Raw genomic sequence first — 20,836 nt, 5'->3', positions numbered from 1 at the left:
CTCTCCTAAGCAATACTGACAGTTGTTATCCTTCCAAAATTGAGAGCTATCTCCCATGCCCTTTTCATTTTAAGTAAACTTTTTATTAGATTATAGCATATGTCTTAATTTGGGTTTTCCCACATATATAACCCAAAGTAAGAATTTGAATGCACATGGTTTATTTGGAATATAGACCCAGAATATCTTGATAGGGAGTGAGGAAGTGAAATGGAGGAGAGATCAGAGACAATAAAGGGTGCATTATCAAGCAAGTACCACTGCAGGCAATTAGAGCTCAATCCTACTGAAGATCTCTGGAAATGGTATATAGAACACACATCAGGGAGTCAATCTTTAGGTTCTTGACCAAAGATTGACTGGAGTGGTGTATAAATACCCCAACTCTCTTGATACAGCTGGCCTGCTGCTCTTACCGACAGAACCATTCTTAAGGCCAGAGAAAGTCCTTAAGCAGAGAGATGCGGTGGCCAGTAGCTGGAAGCTGGGCCAGCATGGAAAGGCCTGAAGGGCCATGCTCAGGGTACAGCCACCACCAAGAATCCAGGTGCTCTACATCCTCACCAACACTTGGTATTGTCAGTTTCTTTTTCTTTTTTATTCTGTGATTGTAAAGTGATATGTTTGTTAGCCATTTTGGATATCTTTCTTGTGAAGCACCTACTCAAGTCTTTTGCCCATTTTTTTAACATGGGCTGTTTGGTTTTTTCACACAGATTTTTAGGGACTTTTTCTATATATAAGTCTTCGTTGGATGTGTGCATTGCAATACCTTATTCCAGTTGGTGTCTTGTCTTTTGTCTGTTTAATGCAGTGCCTTAACAAAAAGCTATTCTTTATGATTCAAGGGTATTGTGTTCTGCTCGGGAAATCCTGGCCTATGTAGTTAGCTTTCCAAGTCATCTTTGGACATTTTATTGCTTAATATTCTGCATTTTGGTATATAATTCCTTGAAATCTTTTTATGTGTATAACATAAGGATTGATTCATATACAGAGATAAATGGAAGTAGATATCGATATTGATATAGAGAGATGCTATTGATCAATCACCATTTACTTAAAAGATCATTTTTTTCCACTGCACTGAGGTGATGCTTTTGTAAGTCAAGAGGTCTTATATACATTGGTCCATTGTTGAAGCCTCAAGTTTTTACCATGTAACTAAATAGTCTTAGCCATACAGAAAGTAAGCTAATAGAAATAAACTAACTTAATCTAATAGGAAGTGTAGCCAAAAAACACAACTATCTTCACTCTTAGTGGTGAAATGTTAAAGCTCTCCTCCAGAGACTGGGAATAAAATAGAATGTTGACTAAAATCATGTTTTTCAACCTTCTATAAGATATCTAATCAGTATAATCAGGCAAGATACAGACATTTAAAGGTTTCAGAATTAGAGAGGAAGAAATAAAACAGTCTATTCATAGATGACATGATAGTGTATTTAGAAAATCCAAAAGATTATGCAGCTAAACTTTAAAATGAATATGTACCTATTCATTTTAAATATATTCATTTTAAAGTTTAGCTAAACCATAAAAATAGCTAAACCATAAAAATGAATAGGTACATTGAGCGTAGGCCCAAGATGAAAATGAATTGTTTATATACTAGCAACAAAAAATAGAAAATGAAATTTAAAAGTAATTCCATTTGATCACAAAGCACAAAATAGGAATAAATCACAGCAAAGATGTGAAAGACCTTTATGCAGAAAACTACAAAGCATCACTAAGAAAACTCATAAAAACTATAGCGGGATCCATCATGTACAAGGCTTATGTCTCAATATTGTGAAGATGTTGTTAGGCATGTCACTCTCATAAAGAGACCCCCCCAAAAGGCTTTGTGTGAGCAACATGGCTGTTTATTCACCAGGGTGCAGGCGGGCTGAGTCCAAAAAGAGAGTCAGTGGAGGGCAGTGGAATAGGAGTTGGTTTTATAGGTTGGGGCAAGTGGTCAGTTAAAGGTGGTAATCTATTTTAGGGAGGGGAAGGGTGTCACAGGAGGCAAGGTCACAAGGGTAGGGGTCATCTATTACAAACAGGCATGATCACAAGGGTGGGGGTTATCAGTTGCAAGCAGAGGGGAAGATGAGGTAAATTACATAGTTACAGGAGTAGGGAGTCTTGAGAAACCCAGTGTCCAGGGGGGATATTCTGCAAGGCTGAGCAGAAACAATGGTTGCAGATTGCAGGGGGAGAGCAATTAGTTGAGGCAGGAACAAGTTATTTCACTTCTTTCTATGGCCACCTGGTTACTTGTGGTTACTTCAGACTTCCTGGCTCCTGGGACCATCCAGAGGTGTACGTGCGGGTCACCAAGGCTACAATGGCAGGCTTGGACTTGGAGGCCTGACATATGTCAGTTTTTAAATGATCTAAACATTTAATGCAAAACCAAACACATCTCAGGAGGCCTATTTGTGATAACTTGATTCTAAAATTTACATGGAAATGTAAGGGAAAAGAATAACTAAGAAAATCTTGAAGAAGGAAAAAAAAAACAAGTACTAAAACATTATAAAAGCACCAGATATCAAAACATTATAAAGGTGTATTATTAAGGCAATATACTGGCATGAGGATAGACTGACTGAGGCTCCCTAGATGGTGAACCCTGAGTATTGATATTCTTTGAAAGGTCCTAGGAGATTCTAATAGGCAGTCAGATGGAGAATCACTTTTCTAGCTCAAATTTTTACCTTCTTTCTTTAACCTACTTCTCCCATTGCTCTAGTTGGAATTTTCCCCTTTTTTTTAATACTTCTACAGCATTTTGTTTCCTTATTTGTATTTAAAACACTGTGTATTAGCCCCCTCAACCCCCACCAACTACCTGAGGCCAAGAAATGTTTTAAAAATGTCTCCATGGCCTGCCTAATACCTAATATATGAAGTTCCTAAATAAGCATTCATTGACTGGCTTAAAGAACCACTAGTTCAATTATTGATATAAACCCCACCTTCAAAAACCCCAACCTGTGCTGGATAAAACAACACATTTCTTTGTCTCAAAACTACATATGCAACCTCCCCAAAGTAAAAGATTTAAAATTACTTTTCCTTAGCTGCTCTCTGGGGGTTCTTATAAGTTAACTTTCATAATAAGGACTTGCAAATAGGATCAAACAGGAAGTACAGATAAGAAGGCACCTGCCAGGTGAAATTGATAACAATGTAACAATCACATTCATTTAAAAAGCCAGTGAGTGGAATTCGTGGCATCTGACTACATTTGACTATTTGTTGTAACTTATGATATATGCCAGGTTTTGGCCACTCAGTTCATAAAATGAGGATGTACTGGTCCACCAAGATGCCAGATAGAAGGACTCCAGGTTGTTATTTTAAATCATTATGGATAGGTATTGATTTAGGACCAAAAAATAAGGAAAGGGTATATAAGAAGTTTAACTAAAAAGTCATGTGATTCAACTCTGGTTCTGATAAATGAAGTCCCTACACAATTCTAGACATGTGGTCAGAGGTTGGGCTGTCACACTCTCCCAGGTCAGCCTATTCATATTTGGACAGTCCCAATTGCTAGAAAGCTCTTCCCTGGTCTTTGGTACCACACAGATTATATTTAATTCATTTTACTCAAGACGGATCCCAAATATTTGAACAAATGCTTGCCTGGTCTTTAATCCAATTAAATGGCCCAATTTCCTGCCACTGCTCTCCATATGACTTAATTTGAACCTACCTTTATCTCCTGGACATGCACCCTGAATGTACTTCAGATAGCCTTAGAGAGTGGCATAATTCCCAGAACTCAATGGTCTAGGAATGTTGCCACCAAGGAAAGTAGAATAAGTTTCTAGCAGCTTTTGTTATGAGTTTCCAGCACACTTTGCTATGAGCAAAGTTTCTGTTAATTTAGCCTGAGTTGATTGATTTCCTGCCTTAACTTCACACACTCAGCTTCTTAATGAGCTTTCTGTATTGGGGTAGAAATTCTGTCTTTTTCTCCCTCTTTGTTACACAGACATATCTCTCCAATCTTATACCTGTACAGGTCATCTTTTATATTTATGTTGCTATCTGTTTGTTTCCATTAAACTCTATCTTATTACGTTTATCCCAACCTGCATTTAAATATTTTGATTCAACTTAATAACAATTGAACTAAAATTTGTTCCATCCACAGATTGGATCAGCTTCCATTCATGCCTTCATCCAAATGGTTGATCCCAATGCAAAGTCAAGCTCTGACCCTCTATCATATAGTAGAGGTGACAATAATCCATTAATGAGGAAGTTACTCAACCAGATAAAAATTCACATAAAATTATCTTCTAGACCATCATTCTCTAGCTTGTCCATAGGAAAACAAAATTGGACTCTTCAGACATCTTGCTGAAAAGCAGATGCCCAGTGTCTGCAACATTTTGGTAATAGAGGACTGACGTCACTGTATCCTAAGAAGTTTGATCCTTATGCAAAAAATTTCAGCGCAAATTGAAAATTCAGTTACCTTGTCAAAGAAGGATGAGGCTAACTCTCAGGAGGTCTATACATTCACCATAGCAATGAAGCTGTCTTTTCAATAATTAATTCTATCTTCCCATTCTATTTTTAGCTGTATGTCTAACCCAGCTGAAGTCACTTAGGTTGTTATGACCTTCTAACTTCTGCCATTTCAACTTAGCAATACTCCTACTGATCACCTAGCATACTTAACTGCCATTCTCTGGTCACTCTGAAATAGAAAAGTTCTATCCTGGGGCTAGGATAGTTAAGTTCTATCCTGGGGCTCTTGCACAAAAATAAAGTCTTTGTGAATTGGATGCCTGCCCAGATCTAGACTGCCAAACAGAAAAGAATCTTGTTAATAGAAACTATGAAAAAAATCAAATTAGTGTTTGTTAATCAGGACAATTCTTCCCTACCAAGTAGGTGTGGGGTGGGAGTAGACTGGTAGTTGGCTCAGCCAAGAAAAGAGATGAAACGTAACTCAGAGCCTCTGTAGCCAGTCTGTGTTCTTAACCTCTGAGTTATGTTTCATCCCTAATGCTAGCATTTTGGGAGGCTGAGGCATTTGAGAGGCCAAGACAGATCATTAGAGCCCAGGATTTCAAGACCAGCTTGGGCAACATGGCAAAACGCTGTCTCTACAAAAAAAAAAAAAGCTGGACGTAGTGGCACAGATCTGTGGTCCCAGCTATTTGGGAGGCAGAGGCAAGAGGATTGCCTGAGTCTTGGAGGTCTAGGCTACAGTTAGTCACGATCATGACACTGCACTCCTGCACTCCAGCCTCGTTGACGCAGTGAGACCCTGTCTCAAGGGAAAAAAAAAGAGAGAGAGGGAGACAGAGAGCACAGGGCCTGATGTCTCCTGCAAAGAGATGATAGACACTGGCCCCACTGTGGATGCTGGCTTTGGGACCTTGGGCAACTTCCTTACTATGAATTTCTGTTTCTACATTTATAAAATTGGGATAATAATCCCCCTTATTATCTAGTTTAGTATCTACCTTAGCAGGTTATTCTGATGATTAAATAAAAATGTGGCCAGGCGCAGTGGCTCACACCTGTAATCCCAGCACTTTGGGAGGCCAAGGTGGGCAGATCACGAGGTTAAGAGATCGAGACCATCCTGACCAACATGGTGAAGCCCCATCTCTACTAAAAATACAAAAACTAGCCAGGCGTGGTGGCACACGTCTGTAGTCCCAGCTACTCGGGAGGCTGAGGCGGAAGAATTGCTTGAACCCGGGAGGCAGAGGTTGCAGTGAGCCAAGATCACGCCACTGCAGTCCAGCCAGGTGACAGAGCGAGACTCCGTCTCAAAAAATAAAAAATAAATAAAAACGAAAATATAAGTACACCTAGAGCATGACACATAACAAGAGTTCAACTGATGTCAGCTACTATACTCTACAATACCTTCAACAAGATATCTTCTGATTTGATTTTAGCTCTCCAAGTTGGTTTGCATACAGGAATAGATGGGCTAACTAGTCATATTTCTATGCTGTACATTTCTGTACTATTTTAACTATTTAGTTATAGCTAAATCTTAGAATATCCATTACATGAAAGCGGGAATTTTTCTCTGCTTTCTTTCGTGCACTGTTTCCAGGATCTAAAACATTCTGTGGCACATAATAGGTACTTATTTTAAATTCACTGAACGAATGAATGAATGAGTGAGTGAATCTAGCTTCCTGTTTGTCCACATTCACTGTCTCTTCATTTTGCTTAAGTGAGTTTAGGTAGGAAAAAAAAGAGAGAGAGAAAATCTGGATAGAATACTTAGCACTGCCTGACACCTAGATACACATTTGACAAATAGTAGCTATTACGTTCACATGACTTGGGGGCAGGTTTACTGAGGGGAGCTAAAGAGATATGGATAGACAGAAACAAGATGTGAAACATACGAGCTTGTTTTACTCATGGAGCTTTCAGTATAGAGGAGAAGCAGACAAATACTACTTAAAGGAAGTGTACAGGATAATATGAGAACACAAAACACTGGGCACTATCCAGGTCAGAAGGGTAGGGAAGCCTTCTCTGACAAACTAACTTCTAAATGGAGGCCGAAAAGATGGAGACCTTTACCTTTAGGTAGGTAAAGAAAGTGATAGAGAAAAAGACCCCAGACATACGGATAAACTTGTGCAAGGCCCTGAGATAAGCAGGATATTGGTTTTCTCAGAACAGAAAGAAGCCAGTTGAAATGCATATGTGAGACAGAAAATGAACTATTAGTTTGGTACAAAAGTAATTGCAGTTTTCGCCATTAAAAGTAATAATATAATAATAATACTATAAGGCCACACATCCCCCCTGGGCAACATGGCAATACCCCATCTCTACAAAAAAAAAAAAAAAAAAAAAAAAATTAGCTGTGTGTGGTGGCAGCATGCATGTGATCCCAGATACTCAGGCTGAGATGGAACAATTCTTTGAGCCTGGGATGTCAAGGCTGCAGTGAGCCAAGGTGACGCCACCGCACTTCAGTCTGGGAGACAGAGTGAGACCCTGTCTCAAAAGTATAAAGAAGGCCAGACATCTGTAGAGGCAGGACTACACAAGACCTTGTAGGTCATGCTAAGAATTTAGCTAAGAGAGTGTGAAGTCTTTGAATGGATTGCAGAGCAGGGATCTAACACATCAGGATTGATTTTTTTTTTTTACATGATCTTGGCTGCTCTCAGGAGAATTGAGGACAGGTTGTGCACATCACTGGCCCAGAAAAGCTGGTGAGCGGAGCAGAAGGAGGGTTTGAAGGTTTGCTGTAGCCAGCACCGTCTCAGCATACACACCAAGGGGCTCTGTCAGGGCATTAACAAACATTACTTCTTTTCTTTTTTTTTGTGACAGAGTCTCGATCTGTCACCCAGGCTGGAGTGCTGGCGTGATCTCAGCTCACTGTAACCTCTGCTTCCTGGGTTCAAGAGATTCTGGTGTCTCAGCCTCCTGAGTAGTTGGAATTACAGGCATGCACCACCATGCCCGGCTAATTTTTGTGTTTTTTAGTAGAGACAGGTTTCACCATCTTGGCCAGTCTGGTCTCAAACTCCTGACCTCAGGTGATCCACCTGCCTCAGCCTCCCAAAGTGCTGGGATTACAGGCATGAGCCACAGCACCCAGCCAAGAAACATTGCCGACTGGCCAAATTAACCCCTGATGCAGGAAGACCAATTTTCTCTTCCTGTGAAGAATTCTAGCTGTGAAAGAACAAAGTGGAAAAGGTTAGACAATAAGACCGCTTTGTCACTTTTATGCCTATCAAGGTGTTATTTGCATTCTCCCAGAAGCCAACAGTAAAAAAAGGCAGAAAAGGCCTCCTTGATTTGTCTTTCTTCCAGATGGCTCAAAGGATAGTCATATATCAACCTTGTTCTTCTGCATAACCCTAAGAGGTGGGAAAGCAGATCTTTTAATTCCCTGTCTCATCCCACTCCCCTCCTGCCCACTCCATTCACTTTACAGATGGAAACCCTGAATCACTGACAAACTAAGTGACCATGAAAGGTTACTGTCAGAGATAAATCTAGGATTAAAACTGGTTTCATAATTCCAAGCCTTCATTCTCTCATTTCCATATTAGACGCAAAAGGCATTGAACGGGAAGGAGTTCTCTCTTACAGAAACATCTTCTTCCAATGTATACTCTTGTATAATGAATCTTTCTATTTACATGGAAATTAATAGGAGGGAGTAACTCGACTCTCCCCACTTAACACAGAGGAGCTACCCTGAGATCCCGTCTATATCTAACTACTCACTGGGCATCTAAACCTTGATGTCCCATAAACGTCTCCAACTCATCATACCTAAAACTGAAATCATTGTCATTCCCACACCAATCCTATTCTGTTTCTGCATTTCTTGCCTCAGTAGGACTTTTCCTCTAGACATCCACCTCCTCCCTCTACCTCAACCCCCACATCTCATTAATCAGAATGCCCAATGCATTTTCTTAGACCACTCCCCTGGGCCACTCCCAACTCATCCCACTGCTCTCATTTTTGCATCAGCCGAAATCTGAATCATTGCAGTAGCCTCTGGTGGTTCTCCCTTACTGTAGTCCAATGCCTTTCTACCCCCATCCATCTTCCTCACTGCCACCCTAACTATAGACCCTGTGACTCTTGTTCAAATCCCCCAATGACCACTCCGAGTTACTTTCATGGAAAGTCAAGCCTTAGCACTGTACTGCCAGCTCCTCATGATGTGGCCCTTGCCCACCTCTTTGGATATCCTTGTCTGGAATGTTTCCTCTTGTTCCAACGATACCATGTAACTTGCTGGTCTCTGGCACAAGACCCGAGCTCCGTTCCTCTGACAACATCTTCTACTCTGGCTTCCTCACTGTTCTCTGACCACCAGGGTGCATACCTGCTTAGGGCCCAAATCCTGGCCATGCCCTCTGGATGAAAAGGTCTGAGACCCTTTGCATGGTGAATTAGCTTACCTTCTTTAAGATTCCTCAGATGTTACCTTCTCAGTGAGGTTGATCCTGGCCATTCTATTTAAATTTTCACTCTGGCCCCACCGTTGGCACTCCAGATCCTTCTGACTGCCTTGATTTTTTTCATGTCACCTCTGAACAGCCTATGTGTTTACCTACTATGTTCACTGCTTGTTGTCCGTGCCCCCACTGACCCATCCTCACCCCTGCCTCTAGAAAGTAAACTCCAGGCGGGCAGGGATTTTTGTCTCATTAGGTTCATATTCCAAGCACCTAAAATAGTGCCTGACAAATAGCAGGCGCCCAATACATTTTTTTGTTGAATAAATTGAAAGCATAAGTATACATATTATTTTATATATTTGTATATGTCCTTCCTTATATCTAGAACAACCTAACTCATCCTATCACCCTCATCTACAACCTCATTGACACTGTTTCATTACAAACATTTCTTGTTTTGTTTTGTTTTTTGAGATGGAGTTTCACTCTTGTTGCCCAGGCTGGAGTGCAATGGCACAATCTCAGCTCAACACAACCTCTGCCTCCTGGGTTCAAGCAATTCTCCTGCCTCAGCCTCCCGAGTAGCTGGGATTATAAGCATGCGCCACTACGCCCAGTTAATTTTGTATTTTTAGTAGAGACGGGATTGCTCCATGTTGGTCAGCCTGGTCTCAAACTCCCAACCTCAGGTGATCTGCCCATCTCAGCCTCCCAATGTCCTGGGATTACAGGAGTGAGCCACTGCGCCACCCTACTACAAATATTTCTTGTTTACCTATTGGTCTTCCCTATGTCGTGGGTCAGAGGGTGCGTCTTAGGTTATCTTTCTATGCTCTCTTCTCATACATACCAGAAAATAAAACGCACTTAATAGGATCACGAGGTCAAGAGATCGAGACCATCCTGGTCAATATGGTGAAACCCCGTCTCTACTAAAAATACAAAAAATTAGCTGGGCATGGTGGCACGTGCCTGTAGTCCCAGCTACTCAGGAGGCTGAGGCAGGAGAATTGCCTGAACCCAGGAGGCGGAGGTTGCGGTGAGCCGAGATGGCACCATTGCACTCCAGCCTGGGTAACAAGAGTGAAACTCCGTCTCAAAAAAAAAAAAAAAAAAATTTGTCAAACTTAACTGACATGAATAATGTCTTCTAGGCAAAGGAACTAAACACATAGCTCAGACATAAGCTCTGACTGTAATTGCACAGAAGAGCTCATTTCAGAGTCATCGATATCCTTATTCCATAAATCCTTGTGCTTAAAACAGGAGGTACTGTTGCATCAGTTTGGATGCAACTAACTTTCGAAAATTCTATTTTGCCAGGAAACATAATTGGGTGTTGAATAGCTAGTCTCAGACCAGATGTTGGGTACATTCTGATTTTTAGAACTGGGGATGCTCCCTGATTAAAAACAAAGTAGGGGAAAGGAAGGGTAGAATCACTATTACTTAGTTGCTTACTTATAGGCAGGACGCTATGCCAGTGATTAACTCTTTTTATCCTCAAAATAAATGTATGAGACATACTGTCATCTACATGTTACCGATAAGTAACTGGAGTTCAGAGAATTAAACAAGTTTTCCAAGATCAATAGCAGGACTGAAATTTGATAAATCCCCGACGCCGCAAATCCAAGCCCTTTCCCCAGCACCGTGGTGTCTCTCTGCCCACTGTGTTGTAGTTGCCTTCTTGGAATCACCTTCCTATACCTATTCTACTATTTTTGCATCTTTAGCATTTGGTTCTTTGATGACTAGAGTGGAATCTTTTCTGTAACTCAAATATTCTTTTTTTCCTTCTTCTTCTTTTTTTTTTTTGTTTTTATATGGAGTCTTGCTCTGTCGCCAGGCTGGAGTGCAGTGGCACAATCTCAGCTCACTGCAACCTCCACCTCTCAGGTTCAAGCAATTCTCCTGCCTCAGCCTCCCCAGCAGCTGGGACCACAGGCATGCACCACCATGCCCAGCTAATTTTTGTATTTTTAGTAGAGACGGGGTTTCACCATGTTGGCCAGAACGGTCTCAATTTGCTGACCTCGTGATCCGCCTGCCTCGGCCTCCCTAAGTGCCAAGATTATAGGCATGAACCATCACGTCCAGTCAACTCACACATTCTTTTAAAGTTCAGACCCTAGAGGACTATGGAACCCAATAAAGTCTAGCACAAACCCATGAGTGCATAAAGTGTCACACGCATGCCAATCAAGTCCACGGGCCTGCTATAAAGAAGTGCACCTTTCAATGAGCTACCTGGAAAGGCGCATCTACACTTGCCAGGGTGGACTGGTCGACTGTCATTGAGCATTGATTATGAAGTAGTCCTGGATTCAAACTTTCACACTTCCTCTCAACAATTTCTAATTTTCTCAGGCAGAACAAAACAAAACCCAAATAGAAAAACACAAAAATAGACAGAGTAGGCATCCAGGAAAAGTGAAAGGAGTGAAGTGAAATGCAATGCTGGATTACATTGTGAACAGTCAGAGCACAGGCGGTGCCATCCCCCAGGACTGGGCAAAGAACAATCTAGTTAAAAGCAAAGAAGGAACATCTTCTATCGTCCTGTAGGGAGGGTTGTTATGGAACAGCAGACTTGCCAAAACATTCAGAAGTCTGTTCCACAGAAAAAAACCGTGTTTAGTTCTGTCACGGCCGCCGTGACTGCCAAGAGGAAGGGCAGAGGAGGGAAGGGCTGTCATAGAACCAAAGACCACATTCAAAAAACAGTTACTCGATCCATGGACTTAATTCCAACCAGTAAAAGCACCAGGAAAGACATTTAGTAATTCACAAGCTCTGCTGAGTAGAAACGTAAAGATGGCAATAGTGTAGCTAGCCCCCAAGGTCAAAAGTGGAAAATGTTTGCTATGGGCCAGGCAGAAGGCGCTCTGAGAAGCTTCACCCACAGGATTTGCTGGGTACTCCCAAGACAAGGGTGAGCAGAGCTCTGTCTCCAACCAGGAAACAATCAGACTGTGTGAAGTAGGAAAGATCACAGACAAACCTCTCAAACACGGAACTAGGAAAGAAGTGGTGATTTATTCGGTCACTGGGTGGTGATTTATCAGCCGGGAGCTGTGGTGGCATAGATGCCTAACAACCAAGCTCCCCAACAAAGAAAATCCTTGCCCTTTTAAAGGGTCACAGCTGGGCCAGGTGCGGTGGCTCATGCCTGTAATCCCAGCACTTTGGGAGGCTGAGGTGTGCGGATCACGAGGTCAAGAGATCAAGACCATCCTGGCCAACATGGTGAAACCGCGTCTCTACTAAAAATACAAAAATTAGCCGGGCATAGTGGCACGCACCTGTGGTCCCAGCTACTCCGGAGGCTGAGGCGGAAGCATCACTTGAACCCAGGAGGCAGAGGTTGCAGTGAACCGAGATTGCGCCACTGCACTCCAGCCAGGTGACAGAGCAAGACTCTGTCTCAAAAAAAAAAAAAAAAAGGAGTGCAATAAAGGGTGGCGCCCAGGTCTGTCAGCCTTGACTTCCCCTGTTGAAAAGCAATGTAGAAGTCTGGGGGGAGGGCTCTTAGAAGCTTAAGAGGATTAAGGGTCTCCTTCCTCATGTGGATCTACTGATCACCGTGGATGGTCTCTAGTTTGACACCCTGTCATTTGTCTCTGCCACTAGTGAACTTTAGAATAAAATGCTCATTCATTTTTATGACTAGAAGAGGCTTCAGAGATTTATCTAATCCACCCCCTCATTTTACTGATGAAGCTTCTCAGGCATAGATAGATGAAGGGAATCCAATGTTTCAACTTCTATGAGAACAGGAAGTACAAGTACAGAAACACATTCTGGATCGTTCAGGGTAGCAGTGAATTTGCATATTCGACTTGGTTCTCCCCAGGAGTACACCTGTATTTGTCTGAGCATGTGTTCCAATACGGGATTTGGAAAAATGTGATCAGTTGATGGCTCAGAAAATAATGTTCAAAAAAATAAAATGTTCAGAAAGTCTGGTTTGATATTTGCATGCATGGTGACACAGGCTGGGGGAGAAAAGTGAATAGAAACATGTCCTACTCCTTTCCTCACTTGTTACCTTTTATGGAGATATGCGTTTTGAGGGAGAAACTGCTCATCTGAAGGGCTCACGTGAGATTTTTTTTTTTTGAGACCGAGTCTTGCTCTGTCTTCCAGGCTGGAGTGCAGTGGCCTGATTTGGCTCACTGCAACATCTGCCTCCTGGGTTCAAGCGATTCTCCTACTGCCACCTCCCAAGTAGCTGGGTTTACAGACATGCACCACCACGCCTGGCTAATTTTTATATTTTTATTAGAGACAGGGTTTCACCATGTTTGGCCAGGCTGGTCTCAAATTCCTGGCCTCATGTGATTCACCTGCCTTAGCCTCCCAAAGTGCTGGGATCACAAGTGTGAACCACCACGCCCAGCCACACATGAGCTATTGATAAAGGTAACAACAAGAAAATATACAAATAGTGAAGAGAGGGCAAGAAGTGCATGTGCATAGAAGAAAGTGAATTAGAATGTAGCAGGTCACCTAGAATTTTCATGACTATGATAGCTTAAGAGTGCTCTTTGAAAAACTGACCTAAACCTATTAGATTCACGTAGCTTCACTAGTGGTTGGGGCTGGGAGAGTGAGCATGAGAGATGCTGGAGAAGAAGACAGAAGACAGTGAAAGCGACTGCTGCCCAAAGGCCACAGCAGCGGCTGGGAGAGGTTATCTGTGGCAACAAATATCTAGCCCTCCCAGAAAGAAGGGCTGGCGGAGATTTTCCTTCCTCCCGGAAGCTGCTTCCTCCACCCCAGAGGAGGAGAGAGTTTCTCAGAGTCTTTCCTGGGGTCAGATGTGGGTGGAATTAAAGAAGCAGGAGGGAAATAAAATGGCAAAGAGATCTCAGGAGTCCTCTTTGTGTAAGGAAAGTAAAATCCACAATAAACTCAGGAAACTCCTTTAAAGAGAGCAGAAGAGAATAGCAAGCCTTTGTATTAGGCGCAGCTCTTTGTTTACACTGAAAATAGAAACAGGCAAACTAAATTGCCTGCAGGTTGCCTTTCTCCTTCCTTATTCTTTCTTCCTTCGTGCAGTGCTTAACTATGCAAACATCCGGATCCTAAAAGGACATTAAATATTGGTTGATGGAGTCTTAAAATCCTGGAGCAACCCAGAAATGTTTACAAAGGGTGTCTGAGAAACTCCTAATTCTAAAAGCATTGTAAGTTTCGTATTCCTCAGATAAAGAAAGGTAACCAGAACCTGTAAACCTTTCTTACACTAAATAATAAAACATTACTTGATCCTAAAAATGTAAGCAGTGATTTGGGGATGTTTTCTCATATGACTGGCATTATAGACAATATTAGAGATAAACTTATTACTAGTTAAGGAAAAAAATTTTTTAGTATTACCTTTTCCCCAATTACACAATTAAAAGGGGGTGTGTGTTAACAGAGCTAGTTCAGACAATGAGCTTGCTCACTACTTAAACTTTCTGTCCCCATGGTATCTTTTCATTCACTGGGCTGTTATCTGCATCATGTACCTGAGGGCTTTTTTAAAATGAATGCTGCCTCCTCCATTTTGCAGAAAGCAATGAGAACGGCAGCACCGGAATACCTGCATTATATCAATGAAGGGCTTGAGAGGAGACTGAAGCTCGAGAGCTAGCAAATTTGAATTTGTACATTCAGCTATTGCTTGTGTGTCCTCTGTCTCCAAACCCATATTCATCTTCTGAAAAGGGCAGTTGAAAACCCATCACTTTTGGCTGTCTTTTTTTGTTTTTGTTTCTGTATTTTTCTTTCCCAGTAGAGGTTCAGTGTGAGGCAATTATGACTCTTCTGGTCATTGTGTGTGCGTGTGAGCAGGGGATATTATTTACTGTGGACTCAAATATAATTTTTTGCATACCTGTTTCTCCTCAAACAGCTTCATTATTGTATACTTGCTATACGATACTTGCTATTTGACAAGCAACCCCATGTACTTATTATCTTCAAAATCCAAGCAGAGAGCAAAAGGCTCACTACAGAGAAAACGAATGCATTGCTTTTTTTTTTTTTTTTTTTTTTTTTTTTGAGAGAGAGAGTCTCACTCTGTTGCCACACTGGAATACAGTGGCATGATTACGGCTCACTGCAACCTCTGCCTTTCGAGTTTAAGCGGTTCTCCTGCTTCAGCCTCCTGAGTAGCTGGTACTACAGGCGGGTGCCATCACACCCAGCTAATTTTCCAATTTTTCCTATTTTTAGTAGAGACAGGTTTTCACCATGTTAGCCAGGATGGTGTCGATCTCTTGACCTTGTGATCCACCCACCTCGGCCTCCCAAAGTGCTGGGATTGCAGGCGTGAGCCACTGCGCCCGGCCATGGATTGCTTTTTTTTTTTTAATGAATCATTGAATGAATGAATGAAGGAATGAATGAATATCATTTTTTGTCTCTAATTGAACCTGCTTGTGAGCCCTACATAGTGCCAATAGATCCTACAAATTCACATTCCATATTGGCAACTCCATCTGCTATTGTTTGATTTGGGAGCTGATCTATTTACACAATGAAAATATACTGAAATATAAACAGAAATATCTTACTTCTGTATATTTTGGGTTGTAACCATTCACCACGTATTACAACAGTCTTTTCTTTTCTTCTCGACTCCTCTAGGACAGAACATTATTCCATTCTGTGAGCAACAGCTGCATGGATTGCAACCCTGCAGAGAAGAAGATTTTCATGGCCAGATGTGACCCTCTCTCTGAGACTCAGCAGTGGATTTTTGAACACATTAATATGACTGTTTTAGAAAAATTTAACCACCATGCCAGCTCCTAGAAAGAAAGAAGGAAGAAAGAATGATTACCTACAGATTATAAATGAAATTTTAGCCAGCATCTGGGTCGAAGGAGTCAGGAATAACATTTCCTCGATCCAGGAAGGCTGGTTTAAAAATCTGTAAATGCCATGTCAAAGTAGGTTGTTTTGAAGAACTTCCTGCATCTGAAGAACTTGGCTGAGAATCTCACCAGCTGCTTCTGAGAACTCGAGACTAGCAGTTCCCTTGCTGGCCAAGGGCAAAGATTATTTAGGGACTTTTCAAAACAACTGCTGAGCTAATAAATCCTAGCATTTCTCAGGTCAAATCCTGCAGTAGTGAGTAGCTATGAATGGATCCTATTAAATGGGTGGGAGGGGGGTGAAAATGGAGTGCATGACTGCTCTGACAACCTGAGGATATCACAGGTTTAGAACTAGCCACGCTTAAGGGGTGAGCTGTACTCTTTGGTGCCATTCTCTGACTAAGAATGGGTTAAGCAGGTTTAACCCTTAAAAGTGCTGCAGATGATTTCAGAGTGCTCATACCATTCTGGTTTCTTTTGCTTTATTTTTAAATGAGGGTGCAATATCTAATGTAAGACTTAAATTACATAATGAAATGGACATCCAGTGATCACATTCTTTCATTTGTATTTGCTATTTTCCTTTCAGAGCAAAGGTTTCTTATTGTTTGTGAAAGCTCATGCTCCATGAATCCACTGAATTTCTAATTCAATGCCCTTCTATGAATCCACTTAAAAAGAACAAAAAAACTATGCTATCAAGTTACTCCAAAGAAAGATTTCACAGAAGCAGCAAAACCATATAAGATTTAGGAGAGGGACTTCCCTGGGAAATCTATTTTTACTTTTCTATTATTTTTAAAATCTTAAAAGTCTGATATTTGTCTGGTCATAATTTTTATTAAGCAAGGAAATGGAGTGAGGTTGATGTAATTTGTTTAGGAGATTCTTAAACCCAAATAAATCTACACTCCAAGTGATGTGTGAAAACGGCTTGGTTCACTTTAATTCTGTTTAGTCAGTGGTGGGAGCTTAGAAGTGGTTTTGTTTGTTTGTTTGTTTGTTTGGGTTTTTTTAATTGTTGTTCTTTTGTAGTGTTGATATGAATGATGTTCTTTTCTTTGGAAGCTCATAAAAGGGATTACCATTAATAAAGTGTTTCTGACACCATTTTCTGTTAATGGGACAATATTTCGGGGATGAAGAAAGACATGCTCTGAAAACTAAATGGAACGTTTAATCCTTAAAACAATTTTTTACTGTTCAATAATGTCAGGTTGGGGGAAGAATATACAAGTACTAAGGTGGTCCTCAGGAAGAAAGAATCATTTTTATTATACATCTCTCAAGTTTTTTTGGTATAACGATGTTTTGACTTTGCTTTTTTAAGTTGGTGTTCCTGTTAATAAAAATTTATATAACATCTTGGATCTAGAGCATTAAATTTTAGAACTGGGAAGACTCCTAGGATCCAATCCTTTTTTTTCTTCAGATGAATAACAAAAGCCCAGAAAGGCCCAGCTCCTGGCAGGGTTGTTGTCTTCTGACCCCTATTCCTGTGTTTTCACTCTTGTGCTATGTTGCCTCACTCTGTTACCCAAGCTGGTTCTGGATATTACTGTGATTTAACTTGACATTTTCGGGGGTCACTAGATGAGAACACTAGGTCTACCTGGGGATGCCCACTAAAATAATATTCACATTTAGAACCTTTCATACAGGCCATGAAGCCTCTTCTTGTACATATTCATGATTTTGTAATCTCCTCGAAACCTAATCAAAATGTCTAAACTACCAGGCTAATGGTTGGGGAAGAGTTATTTCATTATCTTTACTGATTTTTCAAGCATTCTTTTGAAGAGCTATTTTTTTTCTTTTTTTTTAATTATACTTTAAATTTTGGGATACATGTGGAGAAAGTGTAGGCTTGTTACATAGGTATACACGTGTCATGGTAGTTTGTTGCACCCATCAACCCGTCATCTACATTAGGTATTTCTCCTAATGCTAGCCCTCCCCTAGCCTCCCAGTCCCTAGCAGGACTTGGTGTGTCATGTTCCCCTCCCTGTGTCCATGTGGTCTCACTGTTCGGCTCCTACTTATAGTGAGAACATGTAGTGTTTGGTTTTCAGCTCCTGTGTTAGTTTGCTGAGAATGATGGTTTCCAGCTTCACCCATGTCCCTGCAAAAGACATGAACTGATCCTTTTTTATGGTTGCATAGTATTCTATGGTGTCTATGTGCCCCATTTTCTTTATGCAGTCTATCACTGATGGACATTTGGGTTGCTTCCAAGTCCTTGCTATTGTGAACATTGCTGCAATAAACATATGTGTGCACGTGTCTTTATAGTAAAACGATTTATAATCCTTTGGGTATATACCCAGTAATGGGATTGCTGGGTCAAATGGTATTTCTGGTTCTAGATCCTTGAGGAATCGCCAGCTGTCTTCCACAATGGTAGAACTAATTTACACTCCCACCAACAGTGTAAAAGTGTTGCTATTTCTTCACATCCTTTCCAGTATCTGTTGTTTCCTGACTTTTTAATGATTGCCATCCTAACTGGCATGAGATGGTATCTCATTGTGCTTTTGATTTGCATTTCTCTAATGACCAGTGATGATGAGCTTTTTTTCATATGTTTGTTGGCTGTATAAATGTCTTCTTTTGAGAAGTATCTGTTCATATCCTTCTCCCACTTTTTGATGGGGTTGTTTTTTTTTCTTGCAAATTGTTTAAGATCTTTGTAGATTCTGGATATTAGTCCTTTGTCAGATGGATAGATTGCAAACATTTTCTCCCATTCTGTAGGTTGCCTGTTCACTCTGATGATAGTTTCTTTTGCTGTGCAGAAGCTCTTTAGTTTAATTAAATCTCATTTGTCAATTTTGGCTTTTGTTGCCATTGCTTTCAGTGTTTTAGTCATGAAGACTTTGCCCATGCCTATGTCCTAAATGGTATTGTCTAGGTTTTCTTCTGGGTTTTTTATGATTTTAGGTCTTACATTTAAGTCTTTCATCCATCTTGAGTTAGTTTTTATATAAGGTATAAGGAAGGGGTCTAGTTTCAGTTTTCTGCATATGGCTAGCCAGTTTTCCCAACACTATTTATTAAACAGGAAATCCTTTGCCTATTGCTTGTCTTTGCAAAGTTTGTCAAAGATCAAAAGGTTGTAGATGTCTAGCATTATTTCTGAGGCCTCTGTTCTTGTCTGTTTTGGTACCAGTACCATGCTGTTTTGGTTACTGTAACCTTGCAGTATAGTTTGAAGTCAGGTAGCATGATGCCGCCAGCTTTGTTCTTTTTTCTTTGGATTCTCTTGGCTATATGAGCTCTCTTTTGGTTCCATATGAAATTTAAAGTAGTTGTTTATAATTCTGTGAAGAAAGTCAATGGTAGCTTGATGGGAATATCATTGAATCTATAAATTACTTTGGGCAGTATGGCCATTTTCGTGATATTGATTCTTCCTATTCGTGAGCATGGAATGTTTTTCCATTTGCTTGTGTCTTCTCTTATTTCCTTGAGCAGTAGTTTGTAGTTTTCCTTGAAGAGGTCCTTTACATCCTTTGTAAGTTGTATTCCTAAGTATTTTATTCTCTTTATAGCAATTGTGAATGGGAGTTCGCTCTTGATTTGGCTCTCTTGTTTGTCTGTTATTGGTGTATAGGAATGCCTGTGATTTTTGCACATTGATTGTGATATCCTGAGACTTTGCTGAAGTTTCTTATCAGCTTAAGGAGATTTTGGGCTGAGATGATGGGGTTTACTAAATATACAATCATGTCATCTGCAAACAGACAATCGGACTACCTCTCTTCCTATTTGAATACTCTTTACTTCTTTCTCTTGCCTGATTGCTCTAGCCAGAACTTCCAATACTATGTTGAATAGGAGTGGTGAGAGAAGGATCCTTGTCTTTTGCCAGTTTTCAAAGGGAATGCTTCCAGTTTTTGCCCATTCAGTATTATACTGGCTGTGGGTTTGTCATAAATTTGAAGAGCTATTTTTGTAACCTTCTGCCACAGAGATATTTTCTATAGGTCAAGAGATCTTGAAGCATTCAAGATGCATACTGGAGAAAATCAATAGTGAGAAATTAACCTGTGTGTTGAACAATTCCAGAGAGTGAGTGAAGATTTATCTCAAGTGTTCAGAGAGCAATCTTGTTGTAGAATTAGATGAACCTATAAAAATTCACATTATGTCATTAAACAGCTGATTGCTATTTACAATTCTACCAAAGGGACAACCCTGGGTTCTGCACCCTGCAAAGCTCAGATTTGCAATGATCTTGTAGGATGTTATAATCATGGAAAGCTAGCCATAACGTGTTTGGCTCTGTCCTTTGAGAAAGCCTGAATATATTGCATTATTTTAGTGTGACACACAGAGGTCAACCAAGATTGGTCCCTTGATCTCTGAATTAAAAAAATGTAATATTTTGGAGACTATTTGAGGGTAGAGGGTGAAAAGAGGGAGAGGATCTGGAAAAATAACTTACAGGTACTGGGCTTAATACCTGAGTGATGAAATAATCTGTACAACAAATCCCCATGACACAAGTTTACTTACATAACAAACTGCATATGTACCCCTGAAGTTAAACATTTTTTTAAATTAAATTTTTAAAATGTAATATAAAAAATTTTTTTTTTAATTTAAATTAAGGAACACTTGAGACATTAAGGCCAAAATTAAAACTCCAAACTGTCAAGCAACTGTTAAACATGTGCGAATAGGAAACAGATAGAATGAAATGAAGCCTAGAGAATCTACCCCTAAGCTAAAGGGCACAACACTGACAACAAGCATATCTAAGGAGGCATTTCCACTCCACTAAAGGTTGAGACTCTTATTTACCTGAAATACCACTACTACCATTCTGAAAAGTAGAAAACTATACATATGTTGGTATGTTTATCTAACAAAGGGAACTGAACGATCCCTAGAAAGATTCTCTTTCCTGCAGATTTGAAAATTGGACAGTAGAGTACTGACCTACCCTTTTATCAGAATAGGAGGAAAAACCATAATCTGGCCTTGGAAATTGCTACTTCTCCATAATACAACATGGTTTTG

General features: G+C 40.5%; 1 protein-coding gene across 1 annotated transcript in view; it reads left to right on the top strand.

Moving 5' to 3' along the window:
- GALNTL6 (polypeptide N-acetylgalactosaminyltransferase like 6) overlaps nt 1-17,174 on the top strand; it is a 1,235,246-nt gene extending 1,218,072 nt beyond the window's left edge. Inside the window, exon 12 of the mRNA XM_012454670.2 lies at nt 15,579-17,174. Coding sequence (XP_012310093.1) covers nt 15,579-15,746 — 168 coding nt within the window. The 3' untranslated portion in view covers nt 15,747-17,174. The remainder of the gene's footprint in view (nt 1-15,578) is intronic.
- The last annotated feature ends 3,662 nt before the right edge of the window (nt 17,175-20,836 follow it).

Source organism: Aotus nancymaae, unplaced genomic scaffold (assembly GCF_030222135.1).
Source record: "Aotus nancymaae isolate 86718 unplaced genomic scaffold, 86718_ANA_hifiasm-v0.15.2.pri h1tg000115l, whole genome shotgun sequence".
In the NCBI taxonomy this organism is placed as follows: Eukaryota; Metazoa; Chordata; class Mammalia; order Primates; family Aotidae; genus Aotus; species Aotus nancymaae.
Note: the sequence above shows the minus strand (reverse complement) of the source record. Positions and strands in the feature narration are given on the sequence as shown.